This window comes from Epargyreus clarus, unplaced genomic scaffold, assembly GCF_041222505.1.
Source record: "Epargyreus clarus isolate Ecla_fem2 unplaced genomic scaffold, WU_Ecla_fem_2.2 ptg000005l, whole genome shotgun sequence".
Lineage (NCBI taxonomy): Eukaryota > Metazoa > Arthropoda > Insecta > Lepidoptera > Hesperiidae > Epargyreus > Epargyreus clarus.
This window is the reverse complement of record NW_027332213.1, coordinates 11,312,121-11,334,969: the sequence shown is the minus strand read 5'-3', so window position 1 is coordinate 11,334,969 and position 22,849 is coordinate 11,312,121. Positions and strand designations below refer to the sequence as shown.

Sequence of the window (22,849 nt, the reverse complement as noted above, 5' to 3'; positions counted from 1 at the left end):
TCATTACCTATTACAAATTAGAATAAATTTACACGAGATTCAAGACGGTTCGATTATAAAGATGTATTAAATACTTTTTCATTCATACTACAGGACCAGTGCTAACATTTTCTATATACAGCTATTTTCCATATATTAAGTTCTAATATATTACAATGTCGGCTTATTAAGTTTCCTGTCGGCGAATTTTGTTTTACTTGTTTTAATCTTAGATATTATTGTGTACTTGTGTGCTATGTATTAAATGAACGGTATTTTCCATGGACTCTTCTACGCTGGCAAGCGGTTTCCGTGGAAAAGGCCATGGTAAGTTGGATTTACGAAATAAAACTATATGAAGTAATAATAAAACTTTTTTATTTAACTCTGGTGTCCCGCTCAAATATTACAGCGTTCTGACTAGACCAATTTATTTACACCAATTTATATAATTAAGTACCTACTATATAACTTATCACTAAGCTAATAATTAGTGTTATTAGCGCCAATAAATTAAAGAAAGTACATATGTCATTTAAATAATATCATATACAAAATATTATTTGGTAATATGCGACTTGTTTCAATTATCTAGGCCACTGATCAGCACTACTGATCTACTTGCATGGCTTAAGTAATTACATTTTTAATTATATTTGTATACGATTTACACAAGCGAAATTTTTAAAACAAATTTAGAATTACGTACAAACAATTGTTACATAAATTAATAATAACGTCTAATAAGCTAGGCTTATTCATATTTTTTAACGCTAATGCTTCGGCCTTCAGCTTTCGGGGTCTATCTAACTGGCCCAGAAGGAGAGTAATTATTTTTATTTCCTAATTAACGCGTCTAATACAAAGCCAACACGCTGCTACTTTTGCAGCATTATAGTAATAAGCGTATCTTAAAATTATCAACAGATTTTTCATATATTGAATCAGTTTTACTAAGAACTCATTGTTCGTTAAACTGCACGCACGTAACATATCACGTGCATATAGACCTGTCCCTACGGCTGCACGATATTACCATGAAAATGATGTATATTTGAACTTGTAAAATAGATCACTTTTCGAGAGTTTGTTGCGGATGGATCGGTAGACACGGGCACGGCGGCGGTACGTACGGTGCGCTCAGCATGGTGGGGAAGAATCCTGAAGCCGCTGCTAGTTGCCTGCAACCATGATTTAGGTATAGGACGTATTTTTCTATTCACCTTAAAGGTGATAGAACCCTTTGTGGTTCGACTCCGGCGGCACCACCGCCACACCTATTTCTGTCTCATAACAGCAGTGTTAAGCATTGCTCTGGTTTGAAGGGTGTGGTAAGTGAAACATACTTTTCCGAGGCGTTCCAGCTTAGTCCTCAGAGCGGCGTATATGTGGCCGACCTCAGGTGGGAATATCTAATCCTATCTGGGGTTGGTTACAGATGTCCATGGGTGGCAGTACCCACTTACCATCAGGTGGACTGCTACTCCTATATTATAAAAAAGTAAATAATGCTTCTAGAGCGTTATTTATGTATTTTTGCGTTATCCATTTTTAATCCAAACTTTTAAAATATTAAATAAAAAAATAAAAGAACAAATTTAAATTAAGACCATCTTGTGACAACATCGCCGAGTCTTGCGAGACAGGAAATAATATACCTAAGACACATTGTAACTCGATAAGTGGATTACTGATATTTTTAAATAATTCTAATTATTTCATTGAATACCTGTATTGCTGATCAAGTTGAGCTTTCTCAATACGTTTGTCTTTAGCTCTCCGATTTTGAAACCAGATTTTCACTTGTGTCTCGCTCAGCGAAAGAGCGGATGCCAGTTCACATCTGTAACAATAGAAATTTATGAACCTTCTTAAAAATGCGAAAGTGGCTCTCATTATTATATAGCGAGTCCCAGTGTTACTATTATTTTAACGTCTTACGTCATAAGATGGCGGCCGGGGGACAAGGGTGACGACCCCACAAACTTGAGGTTAAGCTTCTATTGACCCCCACACATCTCCCAAAAATAAAATTGCGTCCTCTAAAAAATGCAAAGCTCATGTATCATTTCAATTGACTAAAAGGCAGGTACCCTAAAAGCTGTGGTCTTTATATCCGTTTACACAAAGAGTTCTGAAGTCGATTACAGGACTTGCAGATATATTGTACCTACTCGTGTTTAAAATTAGGGTTGGGATGAATGTTGTATTTATTTACCGTCGTGCTCTAGCCACATATTCGCCTCGTGCGTATTCCAATTCAAGTCGCAGCGTTTGGTGCGCAGAGAAGGTGGTCCTCTGACGTCTGGGTCTGCTCTCCTTTCGGCGTCTTCGGGCCACTGTCAAATAAATAAATTGAATGTTTCGCTGAAACATATTTCTTGCAAATATTTACAGTATGTGGCATTACAAAACAACAACGATGCTCAGAATATCATATCTTCTCTGTGACCCCTTTTACAATTGAACAATTGATTACAAAAACGAAAAATATAATTGTTTAAAAATATTAAGTGAAAATAAAAAAAGAAATACTACAGTACTTAAATTGTTTTTTTTTTAAACGTGATATTAAATACTATAAGATGCTGCAGTCGGAGAAGAATGTGGTTTTGAGTTTTTTCCTGCAGGTTTGTTTGTTACTCCTTTAATTTTGATGAATCTAATGTCATCTCATTTATGTTTAAGTATGCCAAGATAAACAACTCTAACTTGTGCCAAAGAATGAGACATATTCAATAACATGCATGCATAAATACGCTCAAAAAAACTATAGACTGATCCCAAATAAACAATGGACCACACATTTTTTCCGATAATCTTTAGAATCTTCCCACGACTCCCGAGAGCGAACATGTAAACATTGCAGATTTTTTATAACTATCTCATTATATTCGTTGTTCAAGAAACCAGCAAACCCATACAAAGGTGTGAAGGTGATAAAAGTTTCCGGTACTGCATTGGGCAGCGGTTTTCTTTCTACGTATCTTGTGTCACCTTCCTCTTTTACGCGAGAATAGGCGTGTTCTTACCCGGTTACCGGTTAGCCACGACCATTTAGGTACTAACATAACCACAATTTGATACCATGTCACACGGTGTAAGTTTATGCGGTGTGTTTGACTCAAATTACACGCTTGTATCTACATAAGTACGGTTTGTAATTTTATTTTGTGCGGTTTTTTATTCTGAAGAAATGTACTTAGTAAGTCTTATAAATATATGTAAGTCTAATCTATACAGTTTGGGTATTTCAATATTTATTTGCAACTGAATCAAATTTTTCTATGAATTATACAGGGTGTCCCGTAAGTACCACGACAAACTTCGGGAGAACATAGGTAAGGGTCCGACTTTTCTGAAAAAAAAAAAAATAACTTAGTAAAAGTGTCACCGTTTTTTGCACTATCAATTGTTTTAGATTTTTTGAGAAATTCAGCCCTCTTCATCTTCTTTCGTTAACTGCGTGTACAAATTTGGTGATGCAGTGTTTATTTTTTCTGTTAAATACTATCAGATAGTTGATCTATCATATTGAAACGTAAATTGGTTAAAAGATGTAAAGGAACCATGAAAAAAATAGGGATATTTTTAGATTTTAATTTTTTTACTATTTTTCCCTCAACTTTGACTCGTCGCGGTGAAAAAAAAATGTACTGAACTATAAGTGTGCGTTGCGTCAAAAAATATGTCCAGTTATTAGAGATTTGAAAAAGGTACCACACTTACTATTTAAAGTTGAAAAAAAAAAGTTAAGGCCCTTTTTGCATGAAAAGGACTGAAACCGACTAAAACGTAATGATCGAGTTTTTATTTAAATTACGGTTTCTACCGACTCACAACGTGTCAGGCAGTACTAAATAACATTATTACCTAGTTACAAACTTAAAAATATCATTCTTCATTTGTAAAAAAACAATTTAGTAACTAACTAGCAAACAAAGTATTACAATTTATTAAGTCAATTTTTAACTACTTTGAACAGTCGTTTCGAAGTGAAACTTTGTACAAGATGTCAAATTATGGTATTGTCATTCAAATTACATACATAGAACACGGTAGAAACCGTAATTTAAATAAAAACTCGATCATTACGTTTTAGTTGGTTTCAGTCCCTTTCATGCAAAAACGGCCTAAATTTTTTTTTTTCAACTTTTAATAGTAAGTATGGTACCTTTTTCAAATCTCTAATAACTGGACATATTTTTTGGCGCAACGTACACTTATAGTCCAGTACATTTTTTTTTTCACCGCGACGAGTCAAAGTTGAGGGAAAAATAGTAAAAAAATTAAAATCTAAAAATATCCCTATTTTTTTCATGGTTCCTTTACATCTTTTAACCAATTTACGTTTCAATATGATAGATCAACTATCTGATAGTATTTAACAGAAAAAATAAACACTGCATCACCAAATTTGTACACGCAGTTAACGAAAGAAGATGAAGAGGGCTGAATTTCTCAAAAAATCTAAAACAATTGATAGTGCAAAAACGGTGACACTTTTACTAAGTTATTTTTTTTTTTTCAGAAAAGTCGGACCCTTACCTATGTTCTCCCGAAGTTTGTCGTGGTACTTACGGGACACCCTGTATATTACCTACTGCCGGAAACTTTATATACTACACTCATTTTAACCAAACGATAACTACCCATACCAAGTTTAGTAATTAAAAAAAATGTACGATTGTACTCATATAAAAGTATAAACTACTCGTACCTACGACCAAATAACGAATCTAGAAATTATTCATGTTTTCTTTATTTACAAGTAAATAATTTCTAACGCAATTTTTGTGTTAGAATTATACCTACCTACGTATATCAAACGCCATATTCAAATCGCAAAAAATACGACATAAGGATTCTCCAGTTCCTGTAATCATCGTCAAGTGATTGAACCATGAGAAAAGCGTGCTTGTAAGAGCTCGCCTTGATTCCGCACCATATTGCCCCGGAAACGCCAGGGAAACCTTTTGCCGGACAAGGGTGAATCACGATAATTCATCGTTCATAACTGTGCAATCGGATACCTGGATATAATACCCAAAGCTATTGTTATGGACGCACAATATGCTGTTAATCGTGATTTTAATACCCCCTTCTCGGCTTGCATACTTCCCATTAGGGATTCTAACTTCCGACAATTTTGTAATCCTGTTTTGTTATTTTGGCGAAATAGCTTGTCCGTTACCGTTTCTTATTTATCTATTAAGGTATGCCAACTATGTTTGTAGGTAAAGAACTAAGTAGGTACATAAGATAACACTACACAAAGCTTATTATAATTATTATGATGCACAATTTTATTAAAAGATTTGGACTAGGATAATTGATAAAATAAATTTAATTTTCGATGGAATTCAGTTGCATAACTTTACATACCAAGGATCCAAGTATTTTTTTTAGCCAACAGCCATGGATGGTAACATAATATTTACCTAAGTGAACTTTGATTTCGTAAAAAATATGCAAACCTACTTAAGAAAAGGATTAGTAAAATAAATAAACCTAGCTAATTACTTATAGAAATCATGTTATGGGTCGGATACATTTTATAGCAGTTACAGCAGCTTTTCACATCATTAGACTATTCTAGTGGTTTGAAAAGCGGCCTCTCATTCGGGTGTCCCAGGTTCAAGTATCCTCTAAATATCGAAATTAGGTGCGTAGGTAAATTAATTATTATTATGCTATAACGGTGAACATAAAAACATCACGAGGAATTCTACAAGCTTGAGAGGTTTTTTTTTACTTCCTCAGGGCATATGAGGGCTGTCAATTGACACTTGGCCAGTGTGATGGACTATTTCTACGCTCCTTCTAAGTCTAAGAGGACACCCGTGCCCATCAGTAGGTCAGTAATGAATTACCGATGATAATGTTGTGTTAAACAGCGAAAAGATCGTATTATATTCCAAAATTCCACTTTATCGTTCTCATTTCGAGTCGATTGAGTGGATAACGATTTAATGTGACAACGCTCAGTCAGATAATGCATCCATTGTGGCCCAATTATGTATGCAGCGGGGACTCAACAGCTGACGCGTCCCACAACATTCATCCCTCCGTTTTTATTGCCAAATAGGCTTATAATTCAATCACTTTTAAATAGCACGTGTTAAAGTTATCAAAATAAGTAAATCTTAACATGCGTATAGCATCTAGTATACATACATAATTATGTATAACATGTCATCATCAGGTTAGGAAGTATATTTATATTAATCCAAATAGAGCCTTATAATTAATATAGTTCAGGTACCTTCCAATGTCTATATAAATCATCGTTTATATCTATCATATGTGATGGTTTTGGTTTAAGTTTCGGTAGGTACTACAGCAACGGTTAAATTGTATTTTTTTAATGCTTAGAATTAGTAATACCGGAATGATGGTATGATTTTACCTCCCACTCTTGCTCGCGAAGTTGTAACAGCAGAAAAGAATGTCTTAACTACTTATCCCTTCCTTTAATGTTGAAGCTTTCTGCTTCAAAGCTCTCAAAGAAGTTGTGTCACAGACATGACTAAGTAGAGAAACTCTTGCATAGCATTAGGAAAATATACGTTCCGTTAATGATGATACACATGAGGTATTATACTTAAATAATAAGGTAAGTATACATATCTATTTGAAGAGACTAATTGGGATCCTAAGTTATCGTAATGGCCACAAAGTAGAGGATATTAAGACAGTATGAGTAAATACTTAGGGGAAAATAAAACATAACTGTAACATTAATCAAAACGTTTTCATTTCATTGTGTAATTTGGAGCATTTTTGTATAGGCATCATTAGGCGAATGGGTGATACTTGTACAATAAAGGACTGGTAGGTATTTTACCGAAATAAATTGAGCACAATCTGGCACGCACCGCTTCATTTAACGATATGGATCATGCGAGCTGGAAGATATTATCTCTTTGAAAGAATAAGGCATACGGGCTTGAGATCTAACATATGATACTTATTTTACAAATACCTAATATATGTATCTTAATATTAAAAACATGATCACTAATATGTAACGCTAAAATTATATTACAAACAATTAGATACTTTCTAGCATTGACACCTGCAAATAAGATTTTACCAAAATATAATATCGTCAGCAATAAGCTCTACCTACCTATAACAAATTGAGGATATCTAGAAACCTGAACGTTTTCTTTGTCATTTTCATACGTAAAGCATTAGTAAAACATTTCTAAGCAAAGTGTCACCAACCAACTTTGCTTTTTTTATAATATAAGAGTAGCAGACGAGCATGCAGTCCACCTGATGGTAAGTGGCTAGTGGACATCTGTAATCAACCCTAGATAGGATTAGATATTCCTACCGGAGGTCGGCCACAGATGCGCCGCTACCCCTGAGGACTAAGCTGGAACGCCTCGGAAAAGTCTGTCTCCCTTACCACACCCTTCAAACCGGAACACAGCAGCGCCTAACACTGCTGTTATTAGGTAGAAATAGGTGTGGCGGTGGTGCCGCCGGAGTCGAACCACAAAGGGTTCTGCCACCTTCAGCTTAAAGTATAATTCAAAACCTACCATGGTCCTACATTTACCAAAGACAGTAAAATATGAAGCAGCGGGCAGAACCTGTATAAAAATTACTTAAAAAATATATTTTTCTATGTCCATGATAATGATCATCTAATGTAGATTTGGAAGAGCAAATCGGGCAGCGAAGTGGAGAGCAATGAGACGTCTATTATTCTCCACCCTCCAAAATGTTGGCATTGTGATTTGCGATTAAAAACGATAGTGGTTAATCAACAAGGATAACAATACGTTAATACCGCACTGGGGTCCTACCCTTAATATTCATTACGGATCCCCTAATTACTCTTACAACTTCATTCGACCGTTCCGTATTTAAGAGAAGCAAATCTACACCTGACTTATTCGCATCGAGTTTTGTTTTCAATTCTTTCGCAGAGATATTGATATTGCCGAGAATGTCCGCTTCAATGAGTTTCAATTGATCGCAATAGTCTTAGGACGGAAGAATAAAATTGCTTTCGTCGGCGTTCCGTAGATACTTGTACTCGCTGAATGAACACTGTAGGTTTATATAACAATAGACATAATGAATAACGGAAATAAATACCAATTTATTAAGATTGATATACCTACCTAATATATTACCTACTTATTTACCTATAAGTCACTTTGCGTACCTAATAGGTACTCTTTGAAGCACACTCCGGTCAACAGATTTCCTTGCAATATTTTTTTCTTAACGATTAAAATCAGTGATCGTTAATTTGATAGGTAATTTCTAAAATCCGAACTAAGTACGTACGTGAAACTGTTTTAAACGTTCGTGGCACAGTGGCCACAAGCTTTGATTGCCATTCATAAACTTCCAGGTTCATCTCGGATCGGACAGATATCTAATTCCTATTCGATGGATATATGGATTAGATGTCTTAGATTAGTACCATTTTACTAATCTAAGTATCTAAATAACGTCATTCCTAAAGTAATTACTGTGTTACGTCGTGATCACGTCGGGGTCACCACTTTGGCAAAGGGAGATCTCCCGCCGGGCTAGGTGATCATGCCCGGGGAGCGGCCGTGCTCCGACAGTCTCAATTCGGAACTTGTATATATGCAGGATATTTAGAATACTTCGATAGCGTGATTCAGAATACTCGTGGCGCCATCTCTTGTTGAGTAGCGGGAGGTCGCCACACTTGAAAAGGTAATTATGCAGTTTGGCTTAGGTTGGAACATATAAGATATATAAGACAATATAAAACTAAGCGAGCAGGGCGCGGGAGCGCCCTGTGAGCGGGTGGGTTCAATCCAGACCTTACTCGTACCTTTATTCATGATCACGTTTATACAATTTTATATTATATTAATATAGACTTTAGTATGTCATCACTAAAAAGGGTGAAAAAAAAGGTAATTATGCAATGTTAGCCTCCCCCGACGGAATATCATCAATGGTGACTAATTGAAGCCACCCATGCTAAAAAAAATTATTGCATTGATTTTCGGAAAAGTAGCCAAACTGCATAATTACTTAATTACCCTTGAAAATTCATAAGTGACACTTATTATTAAAACCTTAATTAATTTATGTGCCCAGTTCTATAAATTTACACCTACTTACAAAATTTTACTTCAAACACATTGTACTCGAGTAAGTACACAAAATCCGTTCATCAGAGCCGAAATTGAAATACACATTGTCATATTATTGTAACAGGCTGATGAGCATAATCCCTTGTTGCTCAAATACGATGTGAAACGAGGATGATACAAATTGTGGCTAATGTAAATCGAAATGTTACTCGCATGTTAGGAGCGTTGAATGACCGAGGGTTGTCAATTTCCAAAATATTTATAGTTTAAGTACGTACACGCCATAGATTTATTTAAAGTGTAGCTAATGTATTAATGATATGTCGCTGTAGGTTTAACTTTACGTGTAAAGGTATCTATTATTAATTTTATTATCAGGTCAAGTCAAGTCTCACCCAATCTGAGAAGGAGAGTGGGTAGTGGGGTCTTAGCAAATATCACGTAAGTATTTGTTCTGCCAAATCATGCTTCTTTACTGAAATGGCTAAATGCTTCTCATTATTTATATTGTCTAGCTGGCTAATGATACCATGAACCTTTTTATTAATAACTCCTACTCTATCAAACACAGATTATCTGAAGTATTTGCACTAAAAATACCATTTTCGGTCTATCCAAACTTCATATCTTACTTAGAGGCTAAAAATGAATTTATTTTTTATTTTGTCAACCCTTGCCCAGTTGCGGATTCGAGATGCACATGTCTATTCTCACGTGCAACATCGATGGGTTGGATTCTTTAATACTACATCACTTATTCACTTATTTTAAATCGAGGTAAAAACACGGACCTACCTTTTTACACTTGAACTAATTCGTAACTAAATATTTAAAGCATGCAGTCTTCCTGATAGTAGGTACATAGATATAGGTATGTGGCAACTGGTGCCGATGAATCTATAAATCAACAGCAGAAAGAATTTTGAAGGTAGTACAACCCTTTGTGGTTCGACTCCGGCGGCACCACCGCCACCACCGCCTATTTCTACCTAATAACAGCAGTTTTAGGCGCTGCTGTGTTCCGTTTTGAAGGGAGACAGACTTTTCCGGGGCGTTCCAGCTTAGTCCTTAGGGGTAGGGTAGCATCTGTGGCCGAACTCAGGTATCTATCCTATCTGGGGTTGATTACAGATGTCCATGGGCGGCAGTAGCCACTTACAATTAGGTGGACTGCATGCTCGTCTGCTGCTCCTATATTATAAAAAAATACAGGATAAAAAAATATACAGGATTAGAGTAATATCTGAGATCGGCCGCTGATACGATGTTATCTCTGAAGACTAAGTTAAATCGCATAGTAACATCTAGTAACTCGGTGACAGGTACGTTTCTAATTTAGAAGGTTTAGCAAAAGGAAGTTTATCTTTCTATAGGTACCCTAAAACCATAATAAACATACATACATGTGAAAAATAAGGAAAGATTTTTCTAAAAATGTCTTAGTCAAAGTATTCTAAAATTTAAACCACCCCAAAATAATCTCATTGCTCCCAAAATAATCTGGATTGATGATCGGGATTTCGAAGAAAGAAGCGGAAAAAAGTACAAGTTACCTATATTTTTAGACGATGTGTGCGTTTTTCAGAACTAATATCACATTTGCTGAGGTACTAAGCACGAAATTTCAACTTATTTGGAAATAAATGTTCATAGATGCTGGCTTATTCATTTGCTGATTTTAACATATCCGCATACTACTTTCATTAATACCTAAGATGGTTAAAAAACTTCCAAACTACGAAGAACTAAGTTTGGCTACAGTCACTTGAAATAATATATAATCATTTTCAATCTAAGTAAAATTATTTCTATTAAACATACTCGTATCTATAGATGGCAGCTTTATATTTTCGCTCATGAAAATTTTCGTTATTTAGTTTCACGGACTGTTATTTCGTAATCATTATAAGAGTGGAACAATGAGGCGATTTTATAGCGATGTAGCAGTACAGTGCCGGCAATTTTCACACGAGAATGGTTTCGAATAGCACTCGACTCGCAGCTATAGTCGGGCGTCGAGTCGTGGTGTGATAATCGCATCACGTAGCGCCGCGCCGCCCAAGCGAGCCTTCGTCCCGCCCGCCTTCCGCTTAACGCCAGACATTTTTCAAACGACGCGACAAAACGTTACGATCCTATTTTCATGGTGAACAGAATCAGCAATTTTCGTATAATAAGCTTAACGGAAATTTTCACGAGAGTAAACAAAAATGGGATACTTATCTACCCTTTGTATATGTACCTAATTTGTAATTTAATTATGCGAATTAATGCTTCGTATTTTACAAGGTCGCAATTTGTAAAACTAAGTAAGCATGTAGCATAATTTCGTACGAATTAAGATATTAATTCGTGTAACTACACAACTGAGCATAACTCTTCATTCTCTAGGCATTTGAGAGGTCAATAATGATTTGCTACTATTTAGTTATTTTGTTTAAAATGACAACGAATAGATCTACATAGATGTATCTACCTAACACAGCTACTAATTTTTTGATGAATGTTACGAATTCGTTAGTTTATTCTTACGTTATGAAGGTGGTAGAACCCTTTGTGGTTCGACTCCGGTGGCACCACCGCCACACCTATATCTGCCTAATAACAGCAGTGTTAAGCGCTGCTGTGTTCCGTTTAAAGGGTGTGGTAAGGGAGACATACTTTTCCGGAGAGGTAGGAATATCTAATCCCATCTGGGGTTGATTACAGATGTCCATGGGGGGCAGTGGACACTTACCATCAGGTGGAATGCCTGCTCGTCTGCTACTCCTATATTATATAAAAAAAAACTCACACATTCAAAAATTATTTATGTTTTAATGTGAACATATTAAGTACACATATTGTAAAAAAAGTATTTGTGCTACATAATACTAAATCTTTATACGGTATCTTTAGATAATATTTTGTCGACAAAAGCTCTATTGACGAGTCTTAGTGGTTGTACCTACCTATAAGCAAAAGATCTAAAGTGAAAAACGGTTAGTTTTATTTCGAATAGTTATGAAAAGGATCTTTTCGAAATTTTCCTGAAATATTCATAAAGAATGTCCGGCAAAGAGTTGTGAAGAGGGGATTAAGTCCGCGCAATAGGGCTTATCTACACCGACGTCCTTTATATTTATTCACGATATTTTTCTAATGGTATTTCATTTTTAGATCTAAATAGATTTATGATATCTTTGATCTCTGTGTTGCTTTGTAGAAAAGGATATAGACAAGATTTCCTCAGCTTTTGAAAGATCTTCAGTACGAACATAATTTTACATTACTGTAATGGAAATGGAAACAATACGTGATAATAATAAATGTTGTAAAATGAGGATGTCTGATCAAAATGTTAATACGTACTAAACTGACGTAAGGGATGGCGATAGAACTCTCATTAGGACGACTCCGGCAACACCACCATCATACCTATTTTTAGGTAATAAGTAGTGTTAAGAACTGCTGTATTCTGGATTGAAGAGTCTGACAAAGGAGACATACTTATGTGAGACTTTCCAACTTTATCCTCAAGGGTATCAACGCATTAGTTGCCTCACCTCAAGTAGGAATATTTATGCTGATAAGTACCCTTTGAGTACGGAATCCTAAAAATCATTCTACAAGAGGGCATTATAGATATGTTTCAGAACATTTGAGTTATAGGGAAATAACGTTATTATTTTCTAAACTAAAAATCACGCTATAATAGAACTAAAAAGCAATAATTGTTGCAATCTAGTAACTTTGTGATTAACTTTCTCTAAGGCGCTTGAACAATCTCGCCTCGAAAATCGTTAATCCTGAGGATGTTGATAAGTACCCTTTGAGTACGGAATCCTAAAAATCATTCTACAAGAGGGCATTATAGATATGTTTCAGAACATTTGAGTTATAGGGAAATAACGTTATTATTTTCTAAACTAAAAATCACGCTATAATAGAACTAAAAAGCAATAATTGTTGCAATCTAGTAACTTTGTGATTAACTTTCTCTAAGGCGCTTGAACAATCTCGCCTCGAAAATCGTTAATCCTGAGGATGTTGATAAGTACCCTTTGAGTACGGAATCCTAAAAATCATTCTACAAGAGGGCATTATAGATATGTTTCAGAACATTTGAGTTATAGGAAAATAACATTATTGTTTTCTAAACTAAAAATCACGCTTTAACAGTTATAGAAACTAAAAAGCAATAATTATTTGCAATCTAGTAACTTGCGATGAACTTTCTCTAAGGCGCTCGAACAATCTGGCCTCGAAAATCGTTAATCCTGAGAATGTTGATAAGGACAATGGTATTATTAAAATCGTGTATTGTCATCGGTTTTTGATAATTCTTCAAAATTTTGAGTGAAACGGAACGTTCAAACTGGATAGAAATCGGGTTCAAAGATCCCGTGACTTGTTACTTACATACATACCTACATACATACAACCCAAGCTAATAAAACCGTGTTAAAAACGTTCACAAGTAAGGAGCAAGTAAATTTCAAACCTAATTCATATCTATTAGCTGGTGTTTGTACCTATACCAAGAGATACGAAGATACCATCTTATAATAATAGGGTAAGGTTGCAAAAGTCGTACCTCCTAAGGCAAAAATGCTGTAATATTTGGGTTAATTTAAATAAAACAAATTCTTTTGCGTAAATTTAATCTTAAGTTATTAAAGTATCATATAGAATTTAAATAAAATAAAAATATTTTTATGAAATTAAAGTGATTTCAACGTTTCTGCAAAAAGTACCTTCGGTACGACTCAGGCGACCAGGCGCCTAAGTCATACCACCTATGGCCTAACGCTGTTTGTCCACTGCACCGTCACCGTGCCGATACCGATAATAATTAATCACGGCGCCGATATAGCGTACACATACATTTACTATGGGATGTCGGTGCTCGGGTGACGGACGTTCGGTGGACAAGCTGCTATAGCAAATGTATGCACGCTACTTCGGCGCCGTCATTCATTATCGGTATCGGCTCGGTATCGTGGTTGGTGGACAAACAGCGTAAGTCGTACCTAAAGTAATACCACTGGTAATTGCACCCATTTGGTGTTTCCCTTTTTGTACGATAACTTTTAAGATTTTAAAACCAATTTTAAACGCTTACATTGTATTTTGATCGGGATTGATTGAACGGGTTCCGAAATTTGCTGCTGCATGTATTTACTTCATGTTTATTAAATCCCAAATTAACATTTCTAAGTTTAAATAAAGCTTTCCTTCATTCCTAACCTCCTGCTTGCTGGTATAGTATCTTATTTTGTGAAAACATAAAATATTTAGCTCACAAAGACAAAAAACGTGAATAATTTCTAAAATAACAATTCTGACAGAATGAATTTAAAACTTTTTAGTGAAAACATCGACAAAATTTGTTTGTTTAATATTTTTAAATCCATGGTGCCGACATGGTGCCCTGTTATTTTTGTTTACTCGCACAACTAACTAGTTTGCCTAGAGACTAGATATTGCTGTGGTACGATTTAAGCGCTGGTACGACTAAAGCAACCTTCCCCTACTTTATACCTTACAGTCTTCTACAATTAAAAGTTAATATGGGATAAAGCTTAGACAACTAAAGCCTAAAACCGAAAAAAGTGGCGTGCATTAGAAAAGACATACCTACACTCAGTAGTAGGTAGAGTACTACCTAGTAAGGTAGCACATGGTTCAAAAGAAGAATATAACTATAGGGCATGGGTACACTGAAATGTTATATCAAGGCACCTCGTTATTCTTCGAAACACAGGATCCCCGACTCATCCAAACGCGTCATTTTTCTTTACTTTTTAATATAACTAAAAGCATTACTTTATATTGTTAATTAAAAGAATAGTTTACAAAACTAAAACTACCCGTTTATAGTTAATCAAACTGAAAAGGAAAAAATATTTCATAATATAGAAAAAAAAATTGACCAGATTGCACGTAAGTAGGTACAGTTCTAAAAGCGCATATTGCTTTGTTCTAATTTTTCAAAGTAATTCAGCATTATAATTAATGAAAAATTATACTAATCTGACGGGCTCCCCTGTACAAAGCCCCTATATAGAAAGCTCATTTATGGTTTAGGATACTCTACAGGTTGTAAAGTATTTCCCATATCTTAGTCTGCCGCGCTTGAGACACTCCCGAAATCCACTCTAGGGCTCCCCTACTATATCTAACAATTGATATCACGCTCCTCCTTACGTTAGTACACCTATTGTGCTATTACCTGACTTATGACTACTCAGTCATTCCTCAGGGGTAGCAGCGCATCTGTGGCCGACCTCATGTAAGAATCTATTCTTATCGGGGGTTGATACATTTACAAAATACCATCAGATGGCTTGCTCACCTGCTGTTACATCTTTATATATATAAAAAAACCTCCGGAATGGTTTAATAGAATAAGTTTCGAACCTAATCCAAGAGCCGGATCTAGCCATGACTGCGGACGTCGTTCCTCCCCTGTCATCCCAAACTCCCTGTCATGTTAAGTCTTCTTTCTGATTGCGTTTATACCAATACTAGGTATCGTTTGTGTGCGCTCGCTGCTAAAGCAGCTCGCGGAACGGTTGTCTTCTTTAGTTTTGCGTGCAAAATTTTTTTACATTTTTCCCCTATATTGAAGTTTTATTAATTCTGATTGGGGCTGTTTGGAAGAGATATGAGTTAATATTTGCAAAATACCAAGAATTTGGGTCGTGATTTTTTTGTCTATAAGCCATACATTTTAAAGACATAATAAGGAGACAAAAGCTTGAAATATTACATACAAAAATAACTATAAAAATTGTTATTTCTTGTATGACAACACTAAATTTTTTTTTATCAAAATGTGCAGAATATTAGTACCTACAAACGCCTCATACATTCTAATGATATCAATAGAAGGCAACAGCTTGAAATATTGCATACAAAAATACATATATATGAAAATTATTATTTCTTGTATGGCAATACTTGAATATTTTGTTACCAAAATGTGAAGTCTATTAGTACCTACAATCGCGTCATACATTATAAGGTTGTCAAAAATATACAAAAGCTTGAAATATAACATACAAAAATGCATATGTATGAAAATTATAATTTTTTGTACGGGAACACTGAAATATTATTTTACCCAATTGTTAATACTTCTAGTATCTACAAACGCCTCATACATTGGAATGACATCAAAAGGAAACAACAGCTTGAAATATGACATACAAAAATACACTTGTATGAAAATTATTATTTTTTATATGGCAACACTGAAATAATTTTCCACCAATTTATACAGTCTATAACTACCATTAAACGCCTCATACAGAAAACGGACGTTTAGTGATGCTGGGCTTGGTGGTGGTGGTATTTAAAGGGAGACAACAGCACGAAACACCACATACAAAAATACAAATGTATGAAAATTACTTTTTTTTGTATGGCCACACTAAAATATTATTTTATCAAAATGTGCAGAATATTAGTACCTTTAAACGCCTCATACATTCTAATGATATCAACAGAAGACAACAGCTTGAAATATTGCATACAAAAATACATATATATGAAAATTATTATTTTTTATATGGCAACACTTAAATATTTTGTTACCAAAATGTGAAGTCTATTAGTACCTACAATCGCGTGATACATTATAACGTAGTCAAAAATTTACAACAGCTTGAAATGTGCCATACAAAAATGCACATGTATGAAAATTATTATTTTTTGTATGGCAACACTGAAATATTTTTCCACCAATATGTACAGTCTATAAGTACCATTAAACGCCTCATACAGAAAACTGACGTTAAGTGATGCTGGGCATGATGGTGGTGGTCTTTAAAGGGAGACAACAGCCCGAAACACCACATACAAAAATACAAATGTATGAAAATTATTATTTTTTGTATGGCAACACTAAGATATTTTTTAATCAAAATGTGCACAATATTAGTACCAACAAACGCCTCATACATTCTAATGTTACCAATACAAGACAACAGCTTGAAATATTACGTACAAAAATATATATGTATGAAAATTAATATTTTTTGTATGGCAACACAAAAATATTTTTTTACCAAAATGTGCAGTCTATTAGTACATACAAACACGTCATACATTATAACGTTGTCAAAAATTTACAACAGCTTGAAATGTGACATACAAAAATGCACATGTATGAAAATTATTATTTTTTGTATGGCAACACTGAAATATTTTGTTACACATTGGTACAGTCTATAAGTGCTATTAAGCGCCTCATACAAAAAAATGACGTCAAATGGTGGCAACAGCTTGAAATCTTCGATAATCCTGTAGAAAATGCATTTGTATGAAAACATTTTTTTTGTATATGGCAACATTGGATGTTCGATTTTTTACATAGGGTCCATTTGAAATAAAAAATATCTCCCATACATAGCTTATATGCTCTGTCTACGGTTTCCGCCCAAGTACTCAAGAAGTGAAAATCGTGAAAAAAAATTCTGTATCCCAGTGTTGCCAGTTGATTAAGATGAAAATGGTCAAATGTCATTACGGCACCCAAAAAAAATAGTCCTGTGAAAAAAATTCATTAAAAATATTTCTCCTTCTACTTTTTACATTTTTGAATGAAAAGTTCCAAAAAATGTATGAACGATGAAAAAAAAAACTTTACCTGGCAACACTTCGAGTCGAGCTCCATGACCGCCCGATACAAAGCGACTCGCTCAAATGTTGCCAACCTCAAAATATTTCACTTCGAAAAATGCATTTTTTCGTACATTTTACAAAATGGCTGATACAAGGTCCGCCATCTGGTTTAAAAAATATTACATTGCCATATGACAAAATTGAGGATATATTCCGGCCAATAAAATAAAAATGTCAAAAAAATATTAATAAAACCATCGCGCTACGGCCCCACAAACACACCTCGAAAAATGAAAGATTTCAATCTCAAATATCTCGGCGGCCATCTTGTTTTTCCAATTTTTTCTAATTTTATCGTAACAGTCGTCCCACAATTAGCCGAAAATGACACCAATCTCAGGTAGGTGCGCAGAATAAAAAAAAAGTTGAAAATCGCAGGAGGGCCGCCATCTTGAATTTTGTATGTTTCCCATTTTTCCTATAACCACCATAATATACCGAAAAAATATCTCATACATTATTACTACTCCCCACCAATAGTTTAGGCTGGGCTACTCGAAATGTCAAAAAAGTGAAAAAAAAAATCTAGTTCCCAGTGTTGCCAGTTTATTTGGATGAAAATGGTCAAATGTCATTACGACCCCCCTGACAAATATCCATGTAAAATATTTTCATTAAAAATGTTTCTCCTTCTACTTTTTACATTTTTGAATGGAAAGTTCCAAAAAAAGTATGAACAAAGAAAAAAAAAATCTAAACCTGGCAACACTTCAAGTCACGCTCCACAACCGCCCCATACAAGGCGATTCGCTGAAATGTTGCCAACCTCAAAATATTTCACTTCAAAAAATGCGTTTTTTCATACATTTTACAAATTGCCTGACGAACGATCCGCCATCTGGTTAAAAAAATAAATAAACCCGATTTGGTAAAATTGAGGATATATCCGAGAAAAAAAAACAAAAAAAATTAAAAAATATAAAAAAAAACACATCAGTGCCACCCCGCGAACACACCTCGAAAAATGAAAAATTTCAAACTCAAATATCTCGGCGGCCATCTTGTTTTTTCAACTTTTTCCAATTTCATCGTATCAGTCGCCCTCAAATTAGCCAGAAACGATACCGATCTTGGATGGGTGCAAAATAAAAAAAAAAGTTGCCCAATCCAGCTCGGCCGCCATCTTGAATTTTGAATGTTTCAGATTTTTCCCATAGACACGGAGGCAAATAAAAAATTCCACTCATACATCAAACCCACCCCCCACCACTCCTTCAGGTCGAGGAAGTCGATTTTTCGTAAAACTGAAAAAAAAATCCTGCGGCCAGTGTTGCCAGTCGACATCGACGAAAATGGTCAAATGTCATTACGACAGCCAAAAAAAATATTCCAGTGAAAAATTTTCATCAAAAATATTTCTCCTTCTACTTTTCATATTTTTGAATGAAAAGTTTGAAAAATTGTAAGAGTGGGGAGAAAAAAACTCAAACCTGGCAACACCTCGGACCGAGCCCCATGACCGCCCCGAACAACGCAAATCGCTCAAATGTTGCCAACCTCCGAATATTTCACTTCAAAAAATCTGTTTTTTCATACATTTTACAAATCGCCTAACAGACGACCCGCCATCTTGTTGAAAAAAAAAAAAACCGATTTGGCAAAATTGAGGATATAACCGAGAAAATTTTAAAAAATGGCAACAAAATATTAAAAATCCCAAGAGATACGACCTCCCAAAAACACCTCGAAAATTGAAAAATTTCAAACTCAAATATCTCGGCGGCCATCTTGGTTTTTCATTTTTTTCCAATTTCATCGTAACGCCCACCCGAATATTATTCGAAAAAGAAACAAACATCAGCATAAAGTCAATAAATGAAAAAGTTAAAAATTTTAAATCGGCCGCCATCTTGAATCTATGGCATCTCATATTTTTCCCTTTGCCTCGGGGGGGAGAGGAGAAAACCCGCCATAGACAACAAAGTCGCTCCTCGCCGGCATCATGGAGAACGGCATGTCAGTCAGTCAGTGGTAAGTTCAGGATTATATATTTATACCAATATATCTTGTGCAACAGTCACTTCGTATTATACGAGTAGTTCTCGTATTCATGAATACTTATTCAATGTCGCTCTGTTTCGGCGAGTGTAGAAACTTCTTGTGAGCTAGCTGAATGCAAATCAGTCTCCATAAGATTTATGTAGCTTCTCAGGTAAGTTGATCGTGGTAACATAATAAAAAAATATTTGAATAAGTGCATTAGTTTAATACCAATCCACTAGGTTTAAGATTTGTAGAAATTACATACAAATTATATTTACTCTCTTACCAACACACTCGAAGAAAAGAAAGAAATAATAAAAAGTGTTTATAAAACATGAATGGGTACAACTTCGTAAAATATCATATAAAGCAACACGACGGATGTATGACATATTTAATTTTAAGCCCAACTCGCACTAACCCGATTTTTTGTTTTTATTTTTTGCAATGCTTTTTAGGAACTGGAAGTTATTTTTTATGTAAACGGCACTTTTATAATAAAGAGTAAAACAAGGTTCTGTTGAGCCGTGTAAGTGAAACCATTAAAGATTACCGGATTATGAGACAGTAGCACTATTCCCGCCGCAACCACATGCCTTTACCCGCTCAATTTAACGCGAGGTGAATGAGTTACCTACTCAGATTAATACAAATGTTTCCTATGATATTTTGAAGTTAATAACTACTTGTGATAAAACTATTTATTCAACAATAAACAAACTTATCATACAACTTTTTATTGTTCCCGCTCAAAATATATCGTCAATTCATGAAAAGTCGCGTTTTTTTTCTTTTTTATGCTGAGTCATAAAATCTTACCAGCCAGTAATTATTTAAATGAGAACTTATTATTATAAAAATAACAAAATAATCAATTAAAATAATACTACAATAATTATTTTAATAGTTTTCTAACACTTGTTTTTACAAATTTTATTCAAAATCGTTTGATGATTTTCTCAAAAGTAATTTATTTTCTTAATAATGTATATAAAAATAACGTCATAACAATCATAATTGAACAGATTAAAAAACATTTATTTAATATAATATCTACTTAACGAGTACTTTTTTGTAAATCTATTAAGGAAACTTAAAATTAAAACAATTTTATTTTCTAAATTACGATGAAAAATATTTATACTCACAGAATGCAGCAAGACCAGCACCAAATGCTAATTGTTGGTGCGGAAGTAATATAGGGCGCGGGCAGAGCGGCAGCGGTGGCGGCTGCGGCCACATCGGCGGAACTCTGGAGTTACTAGCAACTCCAGCTACTGGCTCGTTTTCACCTATCTCCACGTCAGAAGACGACTCACTATCAGAACCTTGCACGGTTTCTTTGGTTTCCTCATTCTTCGACCCCTGCTCGAGGTGTCCGTAGATTCGTGCGAAAAACTTGCGAGGTGACGACGGCCTGGGCGTCTGAATCGAAGTCACCCTTTGCTCTTTTTGAATACCATCCCCGTCTATATTAACTTCATCGCATTTTTGCATTTTTCGAATTTAAATATAAGTACCTACTCGTAATTTATTTTATTTTTACACTAACTACTGAGACAAACTTCAGAATTAAGCTTAATTTTTAGAAGTTTTAAGAACTACACTAAACTTTTGATAGCAAGCAAGAGCAAGAATAATAACTTCACACACTAGCTCAAATTAAAACTCCTACCACAAATAAACTTTTTCGTGACACATTAAACCCAATTCCAAATTACGACAACTTTATTGCTATCACGACAAATTGGGACACGTTTTATCTCAGGCATCGGAACACGTGGATTGACAGAGTGTCAGGTGCGTAGAGCGCCCTACGAAAGCTTTAAAGCTCCGCCCCCATATTCCTCATCCCTTACGGAAACTGGAATATTGTGGAAAGGGTGAAACCGAGCCAATGAGAGCGCCCATACCAAGTGAAGCCAGCCCCAAGGCGGGATTTAGAATTGTCAGATTTTTGTTTTTTTTTTCCGGAAACTCTGAACTTTTGTGATATATTTAAGTAACAGAAAACCGCAAGATATCGGATATCAAGTAAATGAATAAAAAGTTATTACTAGTATAAGCATAACACCCGGAACTTGAAAGGATAATATAGAAATGGAATAGAATATACTAGATTACAATTTAGTAGTAAAGGTAAATTTTAGAATATTATCTAACTTTTCTATGGGTTTCATTCGTTTTATATAATATTTAAAACGAGATGTTAATTAACTAGATTAGATCAATACGATCTTATTAGTTAGGATAGGTTAGTTATGATATTAAGATAATTAAGTAACAGTAAATAGTATAATTGTGAAAAAAGCGTGGGTGCTCCATTAACAGTTTTCGAAAAGCACCCCACACTTTTTCCACAATTATACTATTTATATATTCGTTAATTGATTCCTAGTTTGAAAATTATTTTCTATGTTTTAGTTGACTTTATCATAAAAGCGTGTTTTTAGTTTTTTAAACTATATTTATTTTACTAATTTTTAGTATTTGTTGTCATAGCGACCACCATTATGCATCCACGAAAAATCATTCTACAAGAGGGCATTATAGATATGTTTCAGAACATTAAAATTTGAGTTATAGGGATATAACATTATTATTTCCAAACGAAAAATCTCGCAATAGCAGTTATTGAAAAAGCAATAATGGTTCCAATTTAGTAACTTTGCGATTAACTTTCTCTAAGGCGCTCGTACAATTTCGCCTCGAAAATCGTTAATCCTGAGGATGTTGATATGGACGATGATACAATATTATTAAAATCGTGTATTGTCATCGGTTTTTAATAATTCTTTAAAATTTTGAATTAAACTGAACGTTCAAAGTGCATAGAAATCAGTTTCAAAGATTCCGTTACATAGTTACATACATACATACATATATACATACCTACATACATACATACATACATACATAGATACATACATATATACAACCCAAGCTAATAAAAGCGTGTTAAAAAGTGCACAAATAATAAAATAGAATAAAAAAGTGAAGAGCTGTAAGAAGTGATTTATTAAGTTAAAAAATATAACAAGTCCTTATTTTGGACTATTATAGTAAAAGGGTATTATAGTGAAGGTACCTGTACGCTTATTGTTATTACTTAATAG

General features: G+C 34.6%; 1 protein-coding gene across 1 annotated transcript; it reads right to left on the bottom strand.

Moving 5' to 3' along the window:
* Positions 1 to 355: 355 nt before the first annotated feature.
* On the bottom strand, positions 356 to 21,237 carry ro (transcription factor rough). The gene is made up of 4 exons (XM_073073174.1): positions 20,882 to 21,237; positions 2,198 to 2,318; positions 1,709 to 1,822; positions 356 to 1,160 (listed from the first exon to the last, which is right to left on the bottom strand). The coding sequence occupies exons 1-4, from the start codon at positions 21,228 to 21,230 to the stop codon at positions 1,052 to 1,054; spliced, it is 693 nt and encodes a 230-aa protein (XP_072929275.1). The 5' UTR covers positions 21,231 to 21,237; the 3' UTR covers positions 356 to 1,051.
* Positions 21,238 to 22,849: the final 1,612 nt, after the last annotated feature.

Excerpts from the sequence above, each read along its gene's own strand:
- ro (XM_073073174.1), bottom strand. The coding sequence starts at position 21,230 with ATGCAAAAATGCGATGAAGTTAATATAGACGGGGATGGTATTCAAAAA. Across the intron at positions 2,319-20,881 it reads TGCTGGTCTTGCTGCATTCT|TGGCCCGAAGACGCCGAAAG; the intron begins GTGAGTATAAAT and ends TTTATTTGACAG. Across the intron at positions 1,823-2,197 it reads TATGTGGCTAGAGCACGACG|ATGTGAACTGGCATCCGCTC; the intron begins GTAAATAAATAC and ends CTATTGTTACAG.